This window comes from Mus caroli, chromosome 14 (genome assembly GCF_900094665.2).
Source record: "Mus caroli chromosome 14, CAROLI_EIJ_v1.1, whole genome shotgun sequence".
Lineage (NCBI taxonomy): Eukaryota > Metazoa > Chordata > Mammalia > Rodentia > Muridae > Mus > Mus caroli.
The window spans coordinates 37,119,210-37,136,846 of record NC_034583.1 but is presented as its reverse complement, the minus strand read 5'-3'; the positions used below and the strand labels follow the sequence as shown (position 1 = coordinate 37,136,846).

Here is a 17,637-nt window from a genome sequence, read left to right as displayed (position 1 = left end):
GGTTGTGAGCCACCATGTGGTTGCTGGGATTTGAACTCTGGACCTTCGGAAGAGCAGTCGGGTGCTCTTACCCACTGAGCCATCTCACCAGCCCACAAAGTAGTTTTAATTTGCATTTCTATAATGGTCAGAGATGTCCAACACTCAAAAAGTATTGGCCGTTTTTGTTTCTTCTTTTGCAAACTATGTGTTGGTCATTGGCCCACTCACCATCCTTCAGTTCTGTTTCTCTGGTATTCGAATTCTCACAGTTTTTATATAGTTTAGATGTTAAATCTATGTCTCAGGCATAGCTGGCAAAGATTTTCTCCCATTTTGTAGGCTGCTTGTTTTTTTTTTCTGCTGATATTTTTTCTGTGCAGAAGTTTTTGAAATTCATACAGTCTCATTTGTCAATTCTTGGTGCTTTTTCCTGTATAGGTCAGCTTTACTTAGAAATTTGTTGCCTATACTTATGCCCTGAAGTGTTTTCCTATAGCAGTTTCCATGTTTCTAGCTTTAAATTAAGGATCCACTTTGTACTGATTTTTGTTCAGGATAAAAAGATGAGATCTAACTTCATTCTATAGGTGTATATCTAGTCTTGCCAGGTTCTTTTTTTTTTTTAGTGTATTTAGGAAATAATTTTGTCAAAAGTTAGATGTCCACAGTTATGTAGTTTATATCTGGATCTTCTGTAATATTCCATTGGTCTACATGTTTGCTTTTATTCCTGAAGCACAATATCTTTATCACTGTGGTTCTGTAGTGTAATTTGAGGGTAGGAAATGTGACGGCATTGTGTTTCTTCTGCTTAGTTTTGTCTACTTGGTCTTTTGTGTTGCCACCAAATGAATTTATAGTTGCTTTCTCTGTCTCTGTGAAGAATGTCACTGGGACTTTGGTGAGGATTCTTGTGAATTCGTAGACTGCTCTTGGTAGTGTACTTAGTTTCACAATATCGAATCTGCCATCCTGGAACACAGCACGGTTAGTTTCTGTCTTTGTCATGTGTTGTCTTCAGTTTCTTTTTTCATTGCTTTAAAGGTTTCAGTGTAGACATCTTTCACTTCCCTCACTAGGAGTATTCCAAGGTATTTTTTATTTTGAGGCTATTGTTAAAAAACAAAAGGGGAAAGGGGGTACTTTTGCTGACTCAGCAAGTCTGTTGTGCACACAGAAGCTATTGATTCTTGTGTGCTGTGAAGGGATCCGTCAGGTAAGTTAAGGATGTTTAAGCTCAGAGACTATTAATTGCCCAAGGTCACACTTAGGCAAAGCCAGGTGAATGGGATTTACCTCCTTCTCTCTCAATCTCAAGTTTCTCCTCCTAGTTCCTAAAATACACTGTCCCTCAGGTCTTTCTGTAGTAATTAAAAAAAGACATATCCAAGGAAGAAATATAACATACCCAAAGGTACATCCCATCTTATTTTAAATTCTCTAGTGGCAAAATAATCAGAAGCTACAGAGGCACACAGAGGTTAAAAATACACATAAGAATATGTTTGTGGGTGGAGAAGAATGAGATGAAATAAGACAGAGCTAGAACCGGGGCAGAGCCCATAAAATAGGGTCTTTTAAAAATTGATAGGGGCTAACCACATGTTTGTTTCTGAATGGGAGACATACTAACCTGAGGATAGAATTTTAATCGGTGACTTTTTTCCTTTTGGTGTTAAAAATGAAAAAAAAAATCTTTTTTTTGGAGAGAGTGTGTAGTTAACACCGTCAACAGCATTACACAGCAGACTGATGACTTTAAAAGTTTTCAAATACTTATTCACTTATTAATGTGTGTTTTCTTAAGCACATACACCACTCACTGCACAGTTTACTCTCTTCCCACCGTGTGGATGTGGGGATCAAACTCAGGTTGTCAGGCTTGGCACCAAGCCAAGATGGCAGAGCCATCTAGCACTCACCAGAACAAGGCCTCTTTATTGTTATTCATATGTGTGTAGGCGTGCATGAATATACACCACATGTATGTGTAGCTACCTGCAGAGGTCAGAAAGAGCACAGATCTCCTGGAGCTGGGTCTGGAAAGGGACACAGAACTGAGGATGAAACTCAGGAGCTCAGGAGAGGCCTCGCCAGCCCCTAGAACAAACCTTCCTTTTAAGAAACTTCTTTTAAATATCTTGATGTAACAGTCCAGGACAGAAAAAGACAACTATTCCAGGGTATTACTCAGGCTTAATTAAAAACTACACTGATTTAGACAGGGTTGGGCACAAAATACATATTACAAGGTGAAACAGACTGTACACCCTTCAGGTCACATTTCTGACAAACTTGTGAATCTAGCAGGTGAGACTTTATTCTGACGACAACCTAGAATACAGGAACTTTAGGTCAGCTATCTTGGTGGAAAAGCAAGCAGAGGGTAAAACTGGTAACTTTTTATGGAAGTTGGGGGCTCCTAAAGAAGACAGAAATCTGATTTTCCAATTTCTTGAGGTGAGCTAGTTGAGATACTGTGTTATCAACCCTGACTTGTAAGTAAGTATGCAGTGCATGAGACACGGCTGAAATCTAAATATTTTTTTGTTTTAAAATATTTATTTTAAAAATTAGTGTGTGTGTGTGTGTGTGTGTGTGTGTGTGTGTGTGGACATGTGGGTGCAGGTATCTGTGGAGAACAGAGAGGCATTGAATCCTTCTGGAGCTTGGCTTACAGGCAGCTGTAAGCTGCCTGACATGGGCTCTCAGCACTGGTCTTCTACATGTGCAGCCTGCCTTCTTAAGCACTGTCCCTTCCCCCTTCTCTCCTTGTTTGTGTTAAGCAAGCAGTGTTGCTACACTAATATAAGGTTATGAGAAACACCAAACAGTTCTTGAGGAATCATACTGTTCTACCTGCATTAGTTTATAAAGTAATGTCTATAGCTTATATAAGCGCATACGTATAGAACAAGGTGGTGGTACCTGTAAGAAATTAAACCAACCAACCAACCAACCAACCAACCAACTAAGGAAAACAATGAAGGCACAGAAATAAATGATTCAAATTCTAGGTAACTAACATTTTTTTTGTAAACAGCAGAGCCTCATCACATAGTTTAGGCTGGCCTCAAACTAGCAGATCCACCTGCACCTGTCTCCAAAGTGCTGGGATTAAAGATGTACTACCATCCCTGGCTCTTGCTAACTACTATTTTATTTTTTATTTTTTATTAGATATTTTCTTCATTTACAATCCAAATGCTATCCCCTTTCCTAGTTTCCTCTCTGAAAGTCCCCTATACCCTCCCCCTGCCCTGCTCCCCAACTTACCCACTCCCACTTCCTGGCCCTGGAATTCCCTGTACTGGGGCATATAATCTTTGCAAGACCAAGGCCCTCTCCTCCCACTGATGGCCGGCTAAGCCATCCTCTGCTACAAATGTAATTACTATTTTCAAAGCAAGTAAAAATCCTCTTTGAAAAAGAGAATCAAACCACAGTACCGCTACAGCTGCTCGACATATAAATTAAGTGTTAAAAAATGAACATGAAAGACTCTTAAATGCCTTCCCTATAAAGGGAGTTGCAGATGCAATTACTAAAACCCTTAGTCCAATTTTGTGAAGATAGTAACAATTTAGAAGTTGATATTTAAAAAAAAATGACTTCAACGGCTATCAGACAGGAGTTAAATTTTGATATATAACAAAATGTTATACAGTCCTATTTTTAATAAAATAAGATTCTTGACTAGGGTGTAGTGAAGAAGAAGGGCATAAAGTTATATTTGATCCAGGTTCTAAATATAAATACCATGGTAACATTATTGCTGCTTGTTTGTTTCAGTGCTGGAGATGAAACCCAAGGCCTTGTGTACTGAGCAAGCTCCTTGCTGCTGAGCTACATGCAGTCACTGCTGCTTCTTTTAAAACTGTGAAATTATATTCTTTCATATTGCTAAGCTTTAACAGTCAGGCTGAAGACTGCTGACCTGGTGGGGATAAAACCAGCTAATGAACAATATTCAGGAAAGTTAAAACAAAACAACAAACATAATATCAAGAACAACCTGTTGCGGGATTTCCTGCAACAATAACCTTTCCCCAAACTGCTATCTAAAACTTTTGTTCAAATTTTCTAATAAGTTCCCTATGAACTATGCCAAAGAATAATGATAAAGATAATAACAGCTAATGTTTCTATTTTTCGTGCCAGATCAGATGTTGTGATTTCCCACACAATACTGTCTCATCTTTGTTGCACTTCTATGGAGACAGTTACAGAGAGGTTAAATTATGTGTTGGTAAAACCCAGGCACCACGATCCTAGAGATTCAACTGTTCCTCAGTTAACTGTCTTACCCATGTTAGTTTACGAGACAAATGTGTTTACATTCTAAAGCCTTGCAAAGATACAGCAGGGGCAGTGGGTTCACTGTACTTAGATCCTACATATATGCATACACAATATGTGTACAGAAAGAGTTAAGAGCTCCCAGACACCAAAGTTCAGCACAAGTCAGATAGTCAGGCGGCTTGTCTAGATTTGGTTGCAGAGACTGAGAGCAGAGACTGGGTTAAACGAGGTCTCTAAGGCTGAGGAAGAGAGGAACATGCACAGAGCACATGAAATAGGGGAGGCAATTCTGGATGATGTGGTTCAAGGATGTCAGGGCAGGAGGCAGATTACATGTCATTTGAAAATACGATACATATGATTCGTCTGAGAGATTAGTATCACAATATATGTAAAGGAAGAAGACTAGAAAGAGGAAAGTGCAAGACTGAGTCTGAGCCTTAAGAAAACACTCTTGGAGCTGCCGAGAAAGCTGATGTGAAACTGGCAGCAGTGGATTGATAGGTATTGGTTGGTTGATCATTTAAGGCATTGGTTGACTGAAACAGCCATTACTGTATAATGTTAGAGGACAATAAAAAAGCCACACAAATGAGGCAAGTGATCTTACAGGGAGAAAGTAAAAGCAAGATTATGCACTGCCTGGATGCAGCAGAGAGTCTTCTGGGAAGTGATTATAAGTCACTTTAAAAGATTTATAAAGATCTGTCTGTCTATCTATCTTTCTATCTATCAATCTACCTACCTACCTACCTACCTACCTGAATGTGGTTGAGAACACAAAATTATTTAAGTTTCTTTCAGAATATACATCTATATATGATATATATATATATGCATATGCATTCACATATATATGTGATATATTCAGATATGTATCTATACCCCAATATCTACATAGCTACAAACTAATACTTAATGCCACATATATACTGTGATAAAACAATCTCTATCCAATGACACTGTCAGTTATTAATATTAGAAACTTCCTCGGCTCTTCATTAGTGACAACATTTACGTAATTTTTAAAACAAGAAAAAGAAACAAGGCATAACTGTTTCAAGTACCACATGGAAAAAGCTTGACTGTTTCAAGTATCATATGGAAAAGACATGACAGTTTCAAGTGCCATATGGACTTCATAATATAGAGTGAAATATCACTTCTTAACCATCACACAAATAAACAAGATTTTATCTCCTTGGTATAGTACTCTGTTAACCCAAGTGTATGTACACATTATCTGGTAAGCACTTTTTATGGCAATACTACTGCTCTTACTGGACTCAATCTTAAGTTCATTCTATAGTGTTATACTTTTTTTCTATTTGGAACAAGCCTTGACTTTTGTTACTTAAAAAGGCTTCATATTTTATCACTTTCTGGCTCTATGTTTGCGTCTTCAACACTTTCATAATTTTCTGCTCCTCAAAAGGAAGCATGCTTGATCCTGCCTCAGATACACAGCACACCTGGAGACAGCAGAAGCCCTGCTGCAGTGCTTCTGTGTTTTAGACAACCTCATAGGGACTTTAGGTCTTAACAGCATACAACCCTCGAGGTCTGTCTGGGCACACATCATGTGGATTTTGGTGCCTTCCCAACTTTGGTATAAAGGTAAACAATGCTATCCAGGGGTTTGAGACAGCCTAGTTTTGTTAGGGTCTATATTATAGGAAAGCCTGTGACCGCCTGTCAAGTATTGGTCCATCCTGAATGCCTCCAAGCACTGTCCCAGGAGGAGGGTGAGATGCAGTTGATTCATTCACATCTGTTCTAGTTTAACTTCATTTGATTAGCCTCTAATGCAGAGTCACAGAAAAACACCCAATTGTTTAGGAAGACCTGAAATTTGGGCTGGAGAGATATTTTAGCTGTTGAAGGCTAATGCTCACAACCAATTTGAACAACAATTTCCCATTAAGGTCTGATCCTTAGGATTAGGATTTAAAATTAGGCTTTCAGGCACATTTAAGAACTATACTTACCTTTGATTCGAGGTAGACATTTGCTGATGACATTTTTGTAATTTTGCATATGTAACTAACTAAAGAGATGGCACAGAGAATAAACAGGCTATCGTTAATTAGTGCTCGAATAAACATAGTCCATTTCAATTGATTTTCTGGGACATCTCCGTGGACTAGCATTGCACAGGTCAAGTTCACTGCTAAGAAGAGGAGGCTTGCCAGTATAAAGCCCAAATGCAGTAGAATTCTGAAAGAAAAAAAAATAGTTTATCTGATGTTTATAAAGCTATTGAGAAATTAGTGTTATTTCAGGGACAAGAATTTTTTCGGCTTGGACCCTGATATAGCTGTCTCTTGTGAGGCTATGCCAGTGCCTGGCAAATACAGAAGTGGATGCTCACAGTTATCTATAGGATGGAACACAGGGCCCCCAATGGAGGAGCTAGAGAAAGCACCCAAGGAGCTGAAGGGGTCTGCAACCCTATAGGTGGAACAACAATATGAACTAACCAGTACCCCCAGAGCTCGTGTTATCTAGCTGCATATGTAGAAGATGGCCTAGTCGGCCATCATTGGGAAGAAAGGCCCCTTGGTCTTGCAAACTTTATATGTCCCAGTACAGGGGATGCCAGGGCCAAGAAGTGGGAGTGGGAGGGTAGGGGAGCAGGGTGGGGGGAAGGTATAGGGGACTTTCTGGATAGCATTTCAAATGTAAATGAAGAAAATATCTAATAAAAATACCAATAAAAAGGAATTCTTTCAGCTTAAAATGCTTATAATTTCATTAAACACAAATTTAATAATTTCCCATAGTTACTTGGCATGCTAGCCATTATGAACTTAGTATAAGAACTATTTCAAGATGCACAGACTCAGCCGGGCATGGTGGTGCATACCTTTAATCCCAGCACTTAGGAGTCAGAGACAGTCATTATCTTATAAATAATCTCACGTGTAAAAATAAATATTGATTTCTGGATTTGAAAAAAATTTTGAGCCATTTTAACACCATTATGGGGAGTCATGATTTTTTTTTTTTTATAACTACGGAGTTGCTGAACTAAATAATAAGTGAATAGCTTTAGAATTTTAAAATCAAAAAATGACCTTGAGATTATCTTATGTCATGAATCAGAATAGTTTAGGAAACCAAAGCACAGAAGAGTTGAGTTAGGAGAACTGGGTCTGAAACTCCCGTCTCTGGCCTCAGGTTCTGTTCCCTTTGCTGAGAGTAACCAGTACAGAAACACTGCTTAGCTCAGGAAAATGATACGCATTAGCTTTTGCATATGTGGACACACAGTGTGGCAAGAAGAAAGGAGGAGCCAGGAGGGGAAGGGGGCGGGGATAATAGTGAGAAAGCAAGATGGAGGGAGGGGGAGGGGGAGGGAGAGGGAGAGAAGGAGGGAGGGCAGGCAGGCGGGCGGGCATGAGCGTGAGCCTCATGGCTATCATGGCTGAAGGGAGAAAGTTAACTACTGTGCTTATTTCCTTTGAACTGACCAATGACTCAATTTTTTCTAAGACTGAAAAGGCACCCTCAGCAATTCCCTCCTTTCGCCTTTAATCAACCGACTGCTAAAAATACTTACTTGGGGTAGGAGACTGGAGAGATGGTTTAGCAGCTAAGGGCACTGACTGCTCTTCCAGACCTGGTTAGATTTCTAACAGCCACATGATAGCTCATAACTGCCTGTAACTCATACATGTGTTGCACAGATATACATGCAGGCAAAACACTAATATGCATAAAATAAGTAAGTAAATGACAACTACAGATCTTTTAGGCATAGAATCTGACATTCATGAAACTTACTTGTGTTTGTCAAGTTCAGTGGCACATCTGACTTTACATATCACCTATAAAGAGAGCATAAAGAGTTTTGAAAACAAGTGTAATACAGATATTTTTCAATTTACTTTGACTTTGTGCTTCTAATAGAGTTCAATGCTTTCAGCTGAATTACTGTGAAGAAAAAAAAGATATCCAAATACTTAAATTTCTACCTTAAATATCACACAAAATTGTTAGTTTAAATAGGTATGAACTCTTTCTACGAAGCAGATTCTATGGTGGATGGCTTGCCATCTATCGTAAATATTTTAAAAAATAAATCAGTTGGATTTTATGCGAATGGCTATTTTGTCTGCATGCATGTCTGTGCCAGGCAACTTTAAAGGCCAGAGGACATGAGATCCGTGAGAGTTGTGAGCCAATGAGATCTGGAGATGCTGGGAACTGAACCCACATCCTCTTAAACGACCGAGCCATCTCTCTAACTCCTACCCTAAACTTATTAGTCATGTTTTGTTCTAAAATAGAGCTTGTTAATATCAATAGGGCTATATTCCCCAAAGATCATTTTCTTACTAGTAAAGTTGAACTATATTTTTTAGATAGTGGGAAGGTATTGAATGTTTCTATAGACATTCCAAAGCATGGTGTTTCACTAATCTGGTATTAACATATAGGCATACACAGAGGGAGTAAAGAATTAAAATGGGAAGACTAGTTACAGGATAATGAAATATGGCATGAGTTTTGGTGGTTTGAAATCAGAGAAAACCCAGAATGTTATGCACACAAATACTGTAAAATGCTCAGGGACTTACTGACTTCACTCTAATACTTCTTGAGAACTTACCACAACTCCATGTTTTTGATATGGTGGCATATCCCATAATCCCAGCAAGTGGGAAGCTGAGGCAGAGGCAGAATGATGCAGGGTTTCAGGCTAGCCTGAGTTACATAGTTAGACTGTCTCAAAACAAAGACAAAAGAAAACAAAACAGTGGGGAAAACCCAGTCCTGTGCAAGGTGTCAAAGAGTCATAAATATAATTGCTACTTACACTTTGTAGAAACTCACTGCAAACGATAAACCACCTATTTTGATATATTGGGGTAAAAAGGCAGAGGACTATCATACAATTTAGAAACAAGAAAGAGAATGAATTCAGGAAAGGGTAAGAAGTAAGGGAGATTAGAGAGCAAGGCAGGGCTTCTTAAAGGAAAGTTACGAAGAGGAATTGGTCCTTAGACCTAGTCATAGCTACTGCATTAGCCTAACACACCAATATGTACCGAAAGGTCAATGTCTGGCAGAGCCTAAGACATTATCCCGTCAGTGTCTAAGCTGCTCTCCTTACATCATTCTCAGATTCATCCATTTTCTGTCTTCATTATCACAACGGATTATTTCAAGAGTCTTTTAACTGATTTCTCTAAGTCCACTGTAACTTTCCGTCTACTTCTTTAGAAGATAACTCTTCCATTATCTCCTTTCCTTTTCTGTGCCCAAGTGATTTAATTTTGAGGTTGTGGTGTGTGAATATATGCATATATTAAAAAATTACAGTGTTTCCATTTAAAAATATCAGCTCCAGTGGAATTAGGTACTCTTATACTGCTGTGCAACCATCACCACTAGCCTCAATAACTTTTCCATTTGTCAAGCCCATTAAAAAATTCCCATTTTGGGGGCAAAAAAAAAAATTCCCATTTTTTCTTATTTCCAACCTCTTACAACCATTTTATTTTCAGTATCTATAAATTTAACTCCCAATTATATAACTAGATTTATCCAATAATAATCCTGTGACTTATTTCATTTAGAAGATGCTTTTAAGATTCATCTGTGTCAGAATTTATTTCCTAAGGCTATACATATATGTGTATATACAGATATGCACATGTCTATGTATATACGTATAGATTATACACATATACAATGTATATTTACTCACATATATGTAATTATAATGTATATGATACACAAATACTATGTGTATGTATGTATAATATGTATATATATATATATATATATATATATATATATATATATATATGAATAGTCAGTCTTAGGAAGGAAATTATATATATTAACTTAATTTATGTACTCACTCATCATTAGATATGTATTAGCTTCTACATTTTTGTTTTTTGTGAATGTTGCTATATCATGTTCTATGTAAAATATTAAGACATAATACTGCATTGTATATTTACCTCTAAATACATCATTGTACATTTCCTTTTAAAAGTAAGTTCACATGCATCCACACACAATTACAAATACAAAGTTTAAAGATTTGTCTGCATGTGTGGTAGTACCTGTACAGGCCAGAAGAGGGCATTACACCCCATGAAACTAGGGTCACTGATGGTTGTGAGTGACCACATGGTCCTAGGTCCTCCGTAGGAGCAGCAAGTGCTGTTATGTGGTGAACAACCTCTTCAGCGTCATTAATATAAAATTCAATGCTGAAACAACTGTTTTTTCAAGTTATTTTTATTTATTTATTTATTTATTTATTTATTTATTTATTTATTAGTGAGTGTATGTGGGCCATGTGTATGTCTGGTGCCTATAGAGGTCAGCAGTGAGTGGTGAGACTCTTGGAAATAGCATTCTGGATGGTTGTGGTGCTTGGCACTGACCCCAGAGCAACACATGCTCCTAGTCCTTTTTGTTTGTAAAGATACTGTGTCAGAATGTATCCCTGACTGGCTACAACTCTTTATCTAAACGAGGGTGGCCTGAAACTCATAGAAATCCATCTGCCTCTGATTTGTGAGTGCTAGGATCAAAGGCAGACATAGTATTATTATGCAATGTTCGGGCCTTATTAATATTTTACAGTTATCCCAATAATGCCTTTATGGTGAAAAATCAGGAATTATGCATCAAGTGCATTATTTAGTGTTATGTCAAAGGATAACTTATTGGAATCTGTTTTCTCTGTCCATGATGTGGGTTCTGGGGATGCAATTCATGTCATTTGGCTTGGTGGCATGGATCTTTACCTCCCAGCCACCTGGCTTTGTTTAGTGTCCTTTAATCTATTATAACTTTGTCTTTTGTAATATTACTCAAAAATTTTGTGGTTCTTCTCCCTTACCTCTTCAGCATATCCACTTGTTGATATGCTTCTCCAGCTTGGATGTTTCGGCTGCTTACTTAGGACTGGGCTTATGCTTTTCAGCTGGAATGCCACAGAAGTGATGATGAAGAACCCTTTTCATCAGTGACTCATGATGGTGTTTTGTTCAATTCCTACCTTGCTAACTAGATGATTAACTAGTTGAGGTAGAATCTGTAAGGTTTTCCCACTGTTGGTAACTATTTTTCTACATTGTAACTAGCAAGTGTTATATGTAGGTGTACTTAAAACTTTGTAATTATCTTATCCTTCAAAGGTTTATTTACTAGTTTTAATATCTACAATTGACTCTTGTCTGAGTGAGTTACAGTACAGCATTGTCTTTGTAAATCTCATAATACCATTCCAGGAAAAAGTGCACAGACTTTAATATGTGTGCATTTGAATGAAAGGCTTTGTACCCCACCTTACATTCTTTTAGTTCCTGCCTTCAATTTTATGATCTGTCAACTCTGAAATATATACAACTTCTCAATAAGAGGATCAATTTTGTATATCTTCAGACATATTTGTACTTTACCTGGAAAGGTACTTTTATGATCATGAAACAAATTTCACCACACTTTTTATTGTCTGGTTAAGTGCCTCAGGGAAAGAGAGTACTCATGTCATTACATTACTGATCATACTTTATGAAATTTATTTCCGTATTTACTTGCTTCTTGAGGAAACTCACAATTTACTTAGATCTATAGCCTCACTTTATAGCACAATGCTTGCTTTATATCAGGAGTTCAGAAAATATTCTTTTTAAAGGATCAATGTATTCAAGTCAAAGCAAGTACTTTGGTGTTATGGTGTAGTACAGGGAAGTTTGGAAAGATGGAAGAATTTGAGGCTGGAAGGGCAGGTCATCTACACAGAGATCTTATATAAAGTCCTAGAGGAATACTGTTTAGCCTGTTACAAGCTGTAATATGACTCTATTTGGGTGATTCTTCTGTGACTATTGAACATAGAGTGAAATGAGGTAAATTTGTTTCATTAAATACCATTGATATTACTGAATTTACAAAATCATTTTCCCAGGTTAAAAAAATTTAACTTTAAAAATCACATTTATTTGTGTGTATGAGCATGTTGGTATGCATGTGCCATGACATGTGCAGAGAAGTCAGAGGACAACTTGTGGGAGTTGAGTCTCTCCTTCCACCACGTGGGTTCTGGGATTTGAACTCAGGTGGCCAGGCTTGGGGTCATCTTACCATAACTGTTAATAGTTTGTTGTTATTTGTTGTTGGCTTTCTTAACAAAGTTCTATGTAGCCCTGGCTGTCTTGGAACTCACTCTGTAGATGAGGCTGTCCTCAAACTCAAGATGTCAGCCTGCCTCTGCCTCCCGAGAGCTAGGATTAAAAGCGTGTGCCGCCACTGCCTGGTTTGTTACTCACTTTTCAATCTAAAGAACTATTAGAATGAAGGACAAACTAATAAACGAAATAAATCAGACCATGGGCTTCACTTTTATTTTTAAAATTTATCACATCTAAATAGATACAAAGATGGTGACTTTTAGAATGTATGAAGGAAAGTATAGATGCCTGCAGAGCTGACAACTGAAACTCAGGTAGCAGATGCATGAGGAACAAAGATGAGACTATCTGTGGTATCTTCGTATTTCACAGGATTTAAAAAGCATAAGAATGACAAACAAGAGTGCTAAGGCAAGGAAGAGGAACAGAATTAGATCAGTCACAGGGACCGGCAGGATGATTTAGAGTTAAAGGGAATTATAGCCCTTGTGCAATTTCATGAAAAGTGAAAAATGATGAACAAGGTAGCATTTGGTTGGGTGACTGGTATGTCACTAATACCTTGCAAAAAAGGGTTCCTCTGCAGCATACCCTAGTGCGTGGGCAGGTAATCCTGGTCCCTCACAGTGTTGTTGCCTTATGGACTGGAGCCCAGAGACCTGACATAAAGCCCTGCCTGGGTAGCTGTTTTTAAAAGACTGGAGTAATTAATGGCCCTTTTCTCAGACCTATGAGTCTTACGTTTCTTTTGGCATAGTATAAAAATGTTGACAGGTACTCTGTTATATTTCAAGCAAGGTAAAAAAAAAGGCCCTTCATGCCGGGCGTGGTGGCGCACGCCTTTAATCCCAGCACTCGGGAGGCAGAGGCAGGTGGATTTCTGAGTTCGAGGCCAGCCTGGTCTACAAAGTGAGTTCCAGGAAAGCTGGACTACTCCAGCAGAACAAATACACACAAGAAGGAAGATACACTGAAGAGGTCTATATAGAACATTGAAAATAATTTATAAATCATCACTTCATTAAAAACATTTGAGGGCGAGGGAGATGGCTCTGTGGTTAAAGTTACCTGTCATAGGGACTGCACACTGCAAGGAAGAACAGATTCCTGTAGGTTGTCCTATGATCGTCATGTATGTTATAACATGTCCCCCCATGAACTTATATACACATGTCTGTAAGGAGCCGCCTTCACATTCGCCATTACAAGATGGCGCTGATGGCACTGACACCCGTGTTCTAAGTAGTAAACAAGCAAGCTGCGCATGTGCCGGGGTAGCTTTCCACACCATGTGCTCTGCCTTTCCCGTGACGACAACTCCGGCTGATGGGCTGCAGCCAATCAGGGAGTGACACGTCCGAGGCGGAGGACAGTCCTCGATAAAAGGGAGAGGGCTCCGCCATTTCTCTCTCTCTCTCTCTCTCTCTCTCTCTCTCTCTCTCTCACAATACATGTCTGCTTACAAATAAGCAAAGGTAATAAATGAGAAATTTATACTACAGATTGAGACATTTTGATATAAAGTGGGATTAAAAAATTTGGCAAATGGATTCTATTTTTCTATAAAAGTCTATTCAATATAAAAGTATAATCTGGAGAAGAATGTTTGATTTAAGAGCTTGGAACATGAATAACATAAATAGAAGTATTTAAAAGAATATAGTAAGGTGCACAGATGCAGTAGACAGCAGACATAGCCATCAAGATTTGTTTATTTTAAAACTAAAATAATTGAATAGGGAAAAGTGGCTGTTACTATAGAATGTTCAGGTTTAATGAGGCTGTCTTCAGGTACTGATTTAGAACTCTAAGCTGTGGAAACTACTCAAGAGAAGAATTTCTTCTGATGACTGACTGCCCTCGTCTGGCAAAGCAAAATGTCAAGAGATGAAAAATAACATGGAACAGAGAAAGAAGGAGTAAGATAACCAGAGGGATGGAGGTGGAAAACAGGTAAATGAATTGAAGAAGTCTAGGAGAAAAGAGAGAAAACCCTGGTTAGAAAGAACAGCTCCATTTTAAAGAACCATTTCAAGGTAAGGCTCTGTTAATAGTTTAAACAGAAATGGAAACATTTGGGAAAACACTGAATTGAGGTGCTTGGTGGTTAACAACATGGGCTTTGACAATGGTCCTCTTCCATTAACTGAAGGGGTTTGCATTCCCATAGGAAGAACAACAATATCAACCAGCCAGCACCCCCGAGCTCCCAGGGACTAAGCCACCAACCAAAGAGTAGACATGGAGGGACCCAGAGCTCCAGATACAAGGATGGCCTTGTCAGACATCAATGGAAGGAGAGAGGCCCTTGGTCCTGTGAAGACTCAATGCCCCAGTGTAGTGGAATGCCAGGGTGGGGAGGCAAGAGTGGGTGGGTGGGTGAGCACCCTCATAGAAGTGGGGGGAAATGGGGGATGGGATACGGGGCTTATGAAGGGGAAAAGGGGAAAGCGGATAAATATTTGAAATGTAAATTTAAAAAAGTATCCAATAAAAGAGAAGAAAAAAGAAAAGAAAAAGAAAAAGAGAAAGAAAATGGTCCTCTAACAAGGGAGACAAGGCAAGACAAAAGTGCTGATTCACCCAAGGAGGTCCAGGTTATTATTATACTCAACAATGACCTAATCAAATGGCACAGACTTCAGAGAGGAGATGAAGGCATAATATCAGTGAAGAGTACTGAGAAGCATAAGATAGACTTACTGTCTCCCTGCTACAAAAGCCACTAAGAGCCATCTGGGAATAGCCACAGTTCAGAACAGGCCATTAAAAAGATCTTATCAAGAGGAGAGTGGGGGCTGGTTTAGAAGGGTAATTCATATTAAGGAATAATGGGTCTAAGAGGGATTTGTGCTAGATAAAACAGATTTAAAAGTCACTTACCACCTGGACTTGCAGAATATATTTCAATGCATCATTTAATCTGTGGTTAAATAATATTTTTATTATAGGAATATTAAAAAAACAATGTAGTATTAATATCAATAGACTCCTAATATTTTGCAACTACATCTAACAAGATCTAATCCTGAGTGAAAATACAGTTACTGTAAAAACATATGCTTAACAATTATATACAATTTGTTAAGATAGTTAAGAAAATTCATAAAACATACTAACACATGCTTTATGCAGATTATTTGAAGTTTAGGATTGTAAATAGTATGTCAGTTCAGTTCAACAGAAAGAAGGGTGAGAAAGTGAAAGGTAAGCAGGTACGAGGCTGTTTGCTCAAAGTACATATGTCAATAGAGAAAATATTAAAAAACAAAGTACTGATACAGGGTTTGGTGATTAATAAAGATTTAAATATTATTAATTTTACCTTATAATATTCAAGTGCAATCTGAAGCAGTTTCCATCTTAAAATGCAGATGTTTGAATTCTACTTTCGTTTCTCAGAGGGGAGGTGAATTTAGGATATTTTATGTGTGAATATATCCTATATAAGTTTACTATTGTAAGTACCCAAAGTTAGAAGATGGTGTCATGGTCTGAATGCTTACATTTCCCCAAATTTATGTTAAGATACTAATTAACCCTCAATGTGAAGGTGCTAGGAGGCAACTGGAGCATGCTTAGATCACACTGATGGAGTCCTCATAAATGAAGACATAGTGTTCATGTAACAGAGGCTTCACAGAGGGTTCCATTGTCTTCTAGCACCTGAGGTTGCAGTGGGAAGTCAGTCACTGTCTATGCTCCAAAGAGGGCCCTCACTAGACAAGTCTGCCAGAGCCATGGACTTTCCAGTCTGCAGAACGGTGAAGTAATTTTTTGTTATTCTTTAGTTTGTTTATACTAGTCCATGGTATTCTCTTTCCTCGTACTGAATGGCCTAACGTTTAACCAGGAGGTATGCACTGTTTATATATCCCTCTGGCATGTAGGGCATGATGCTTTGAAGATAGTTTAAGTGCTGAAATTCTTACAGGACAAGCACTTTCCTGTGGAATTTTTCTCACTTTTGTTAAATTGAAATAAAAATTTTACCAGAGAGCTTATCTGTATAAAATTTAGAATTCATGCTAAAATGAATCATGATAAATATAATCTCTTTTCCATGGTGAATAGCTAGGCATACATATCTAACTATGTAGAATTTTCTCACAGAAGCAGTTATCTCTAGTCTCCATCTCAACTGCTCAAATTTCTGTGCAGAGCAGTGCATTATTCCCAAGCTTACCAATGCTGTTGACTACACAAAGATTATGAGGTTTCAGCTACTTCAGCTTTAAGCTGAATACCTTCTTTTCCATGTCAATCATATATTTATAAAAGAGCTTCTGTCTTCTATTTTTCTTTATATTTTCATGTTCTTCTTTCTAGGATATAATGTCTTCTTGCATCTCGGTTAGGAATCTAGTATACTGTGTTCTTAAAAGTTTCTTTTCTCTCCTTTAAAGTTGCTTAAAGAGCTGAAGGGAATTGCAACTCCATAGGAAGAACAACAGTATCAATTAACTAGACCCCTCAGAGCTCCCAGGGACTAAAGCTTCATGGGCTGGTCCATGGCTCCTGCTACATATGTAGCAGAGGACTGCCTCCTCAGGCATCAGTGGAAGGGGAGGTGCTTGGTCATGTGGAGGCTTGATGCCCCAGAGAAGGGGTATGATGGAGGGGTGAGGTGGGAGTGGGTGGATGGGGGAGCACCCTCTTAGAGGCAAAGGGGAGGGAAATGGGGTGGAGGTTTTGTGGAGGGGAGACTAGGAAGGGGGCAAAACATTTGAAATGGAAACAAAGTGATTAATAAAAAAGTTGCTTAAAATGATTTTATATAATCAAACTGAAGTGTTAAAACAATAAATTTCCAGATAAATATTGAATAGACTTATATATATATATATTTTACCTAAAACAGGAAACTAAGACAACAAAGATGCTCTCATGAAAAGTATAAACTCATGAGTTTAAAAAGAATGTGGAAGGACACAAAAACAAAATTTCGAGTCTAGAAAGAAAGTAAGTGCTGCGTGCATGCACATGCCTGTGTAAGTGTTTATACACTGCTCAGAAAGCCTGCTTGTAAGACTGGCCCATTCTGTCAATTTTCAACTGGATTTCAAGAGGGTTCCTATCATTTCCTAAAAGATATGGGTACAAATAACTGTAAAAATAATATGGTTTATATTATATTCTGGACCTTTCCCTCAGAGTCTAGAATTTTAGTTGTATGTTAGATAGAAGC

The 17,637-nt window shown here is 38.1% G+C and overlaps 1 protein-coding gene across 1 annotated transcript in view; it reads right to left on the bottom strand.

Annotated features, from left to right (window-relative positions):
* The window catches only part of Gpr137c (G protein-coupled receptor 137C), a 65,290-nt gene that overhangs the window by 33,175 nt on the left and 14,478 nt on the right, over positions 1–17,637 (bottom strand). The window contains exons 2-3 of the mRNA XM_021181561.2: positions 8,071–8,114; positions 6,273–6,501 (exon numbers count right to left, since the gene is read on the bottom strand). Of these exons, the coding sequence (XP_021037220.1) occupies positions 6,273–6,501; positions 8,071–8,114 (273 nt within the window). The remainder of the gene's footprint in view (positions 1–6,272; positions 6,502–8,070; positions 8,115–17,637) is intronic.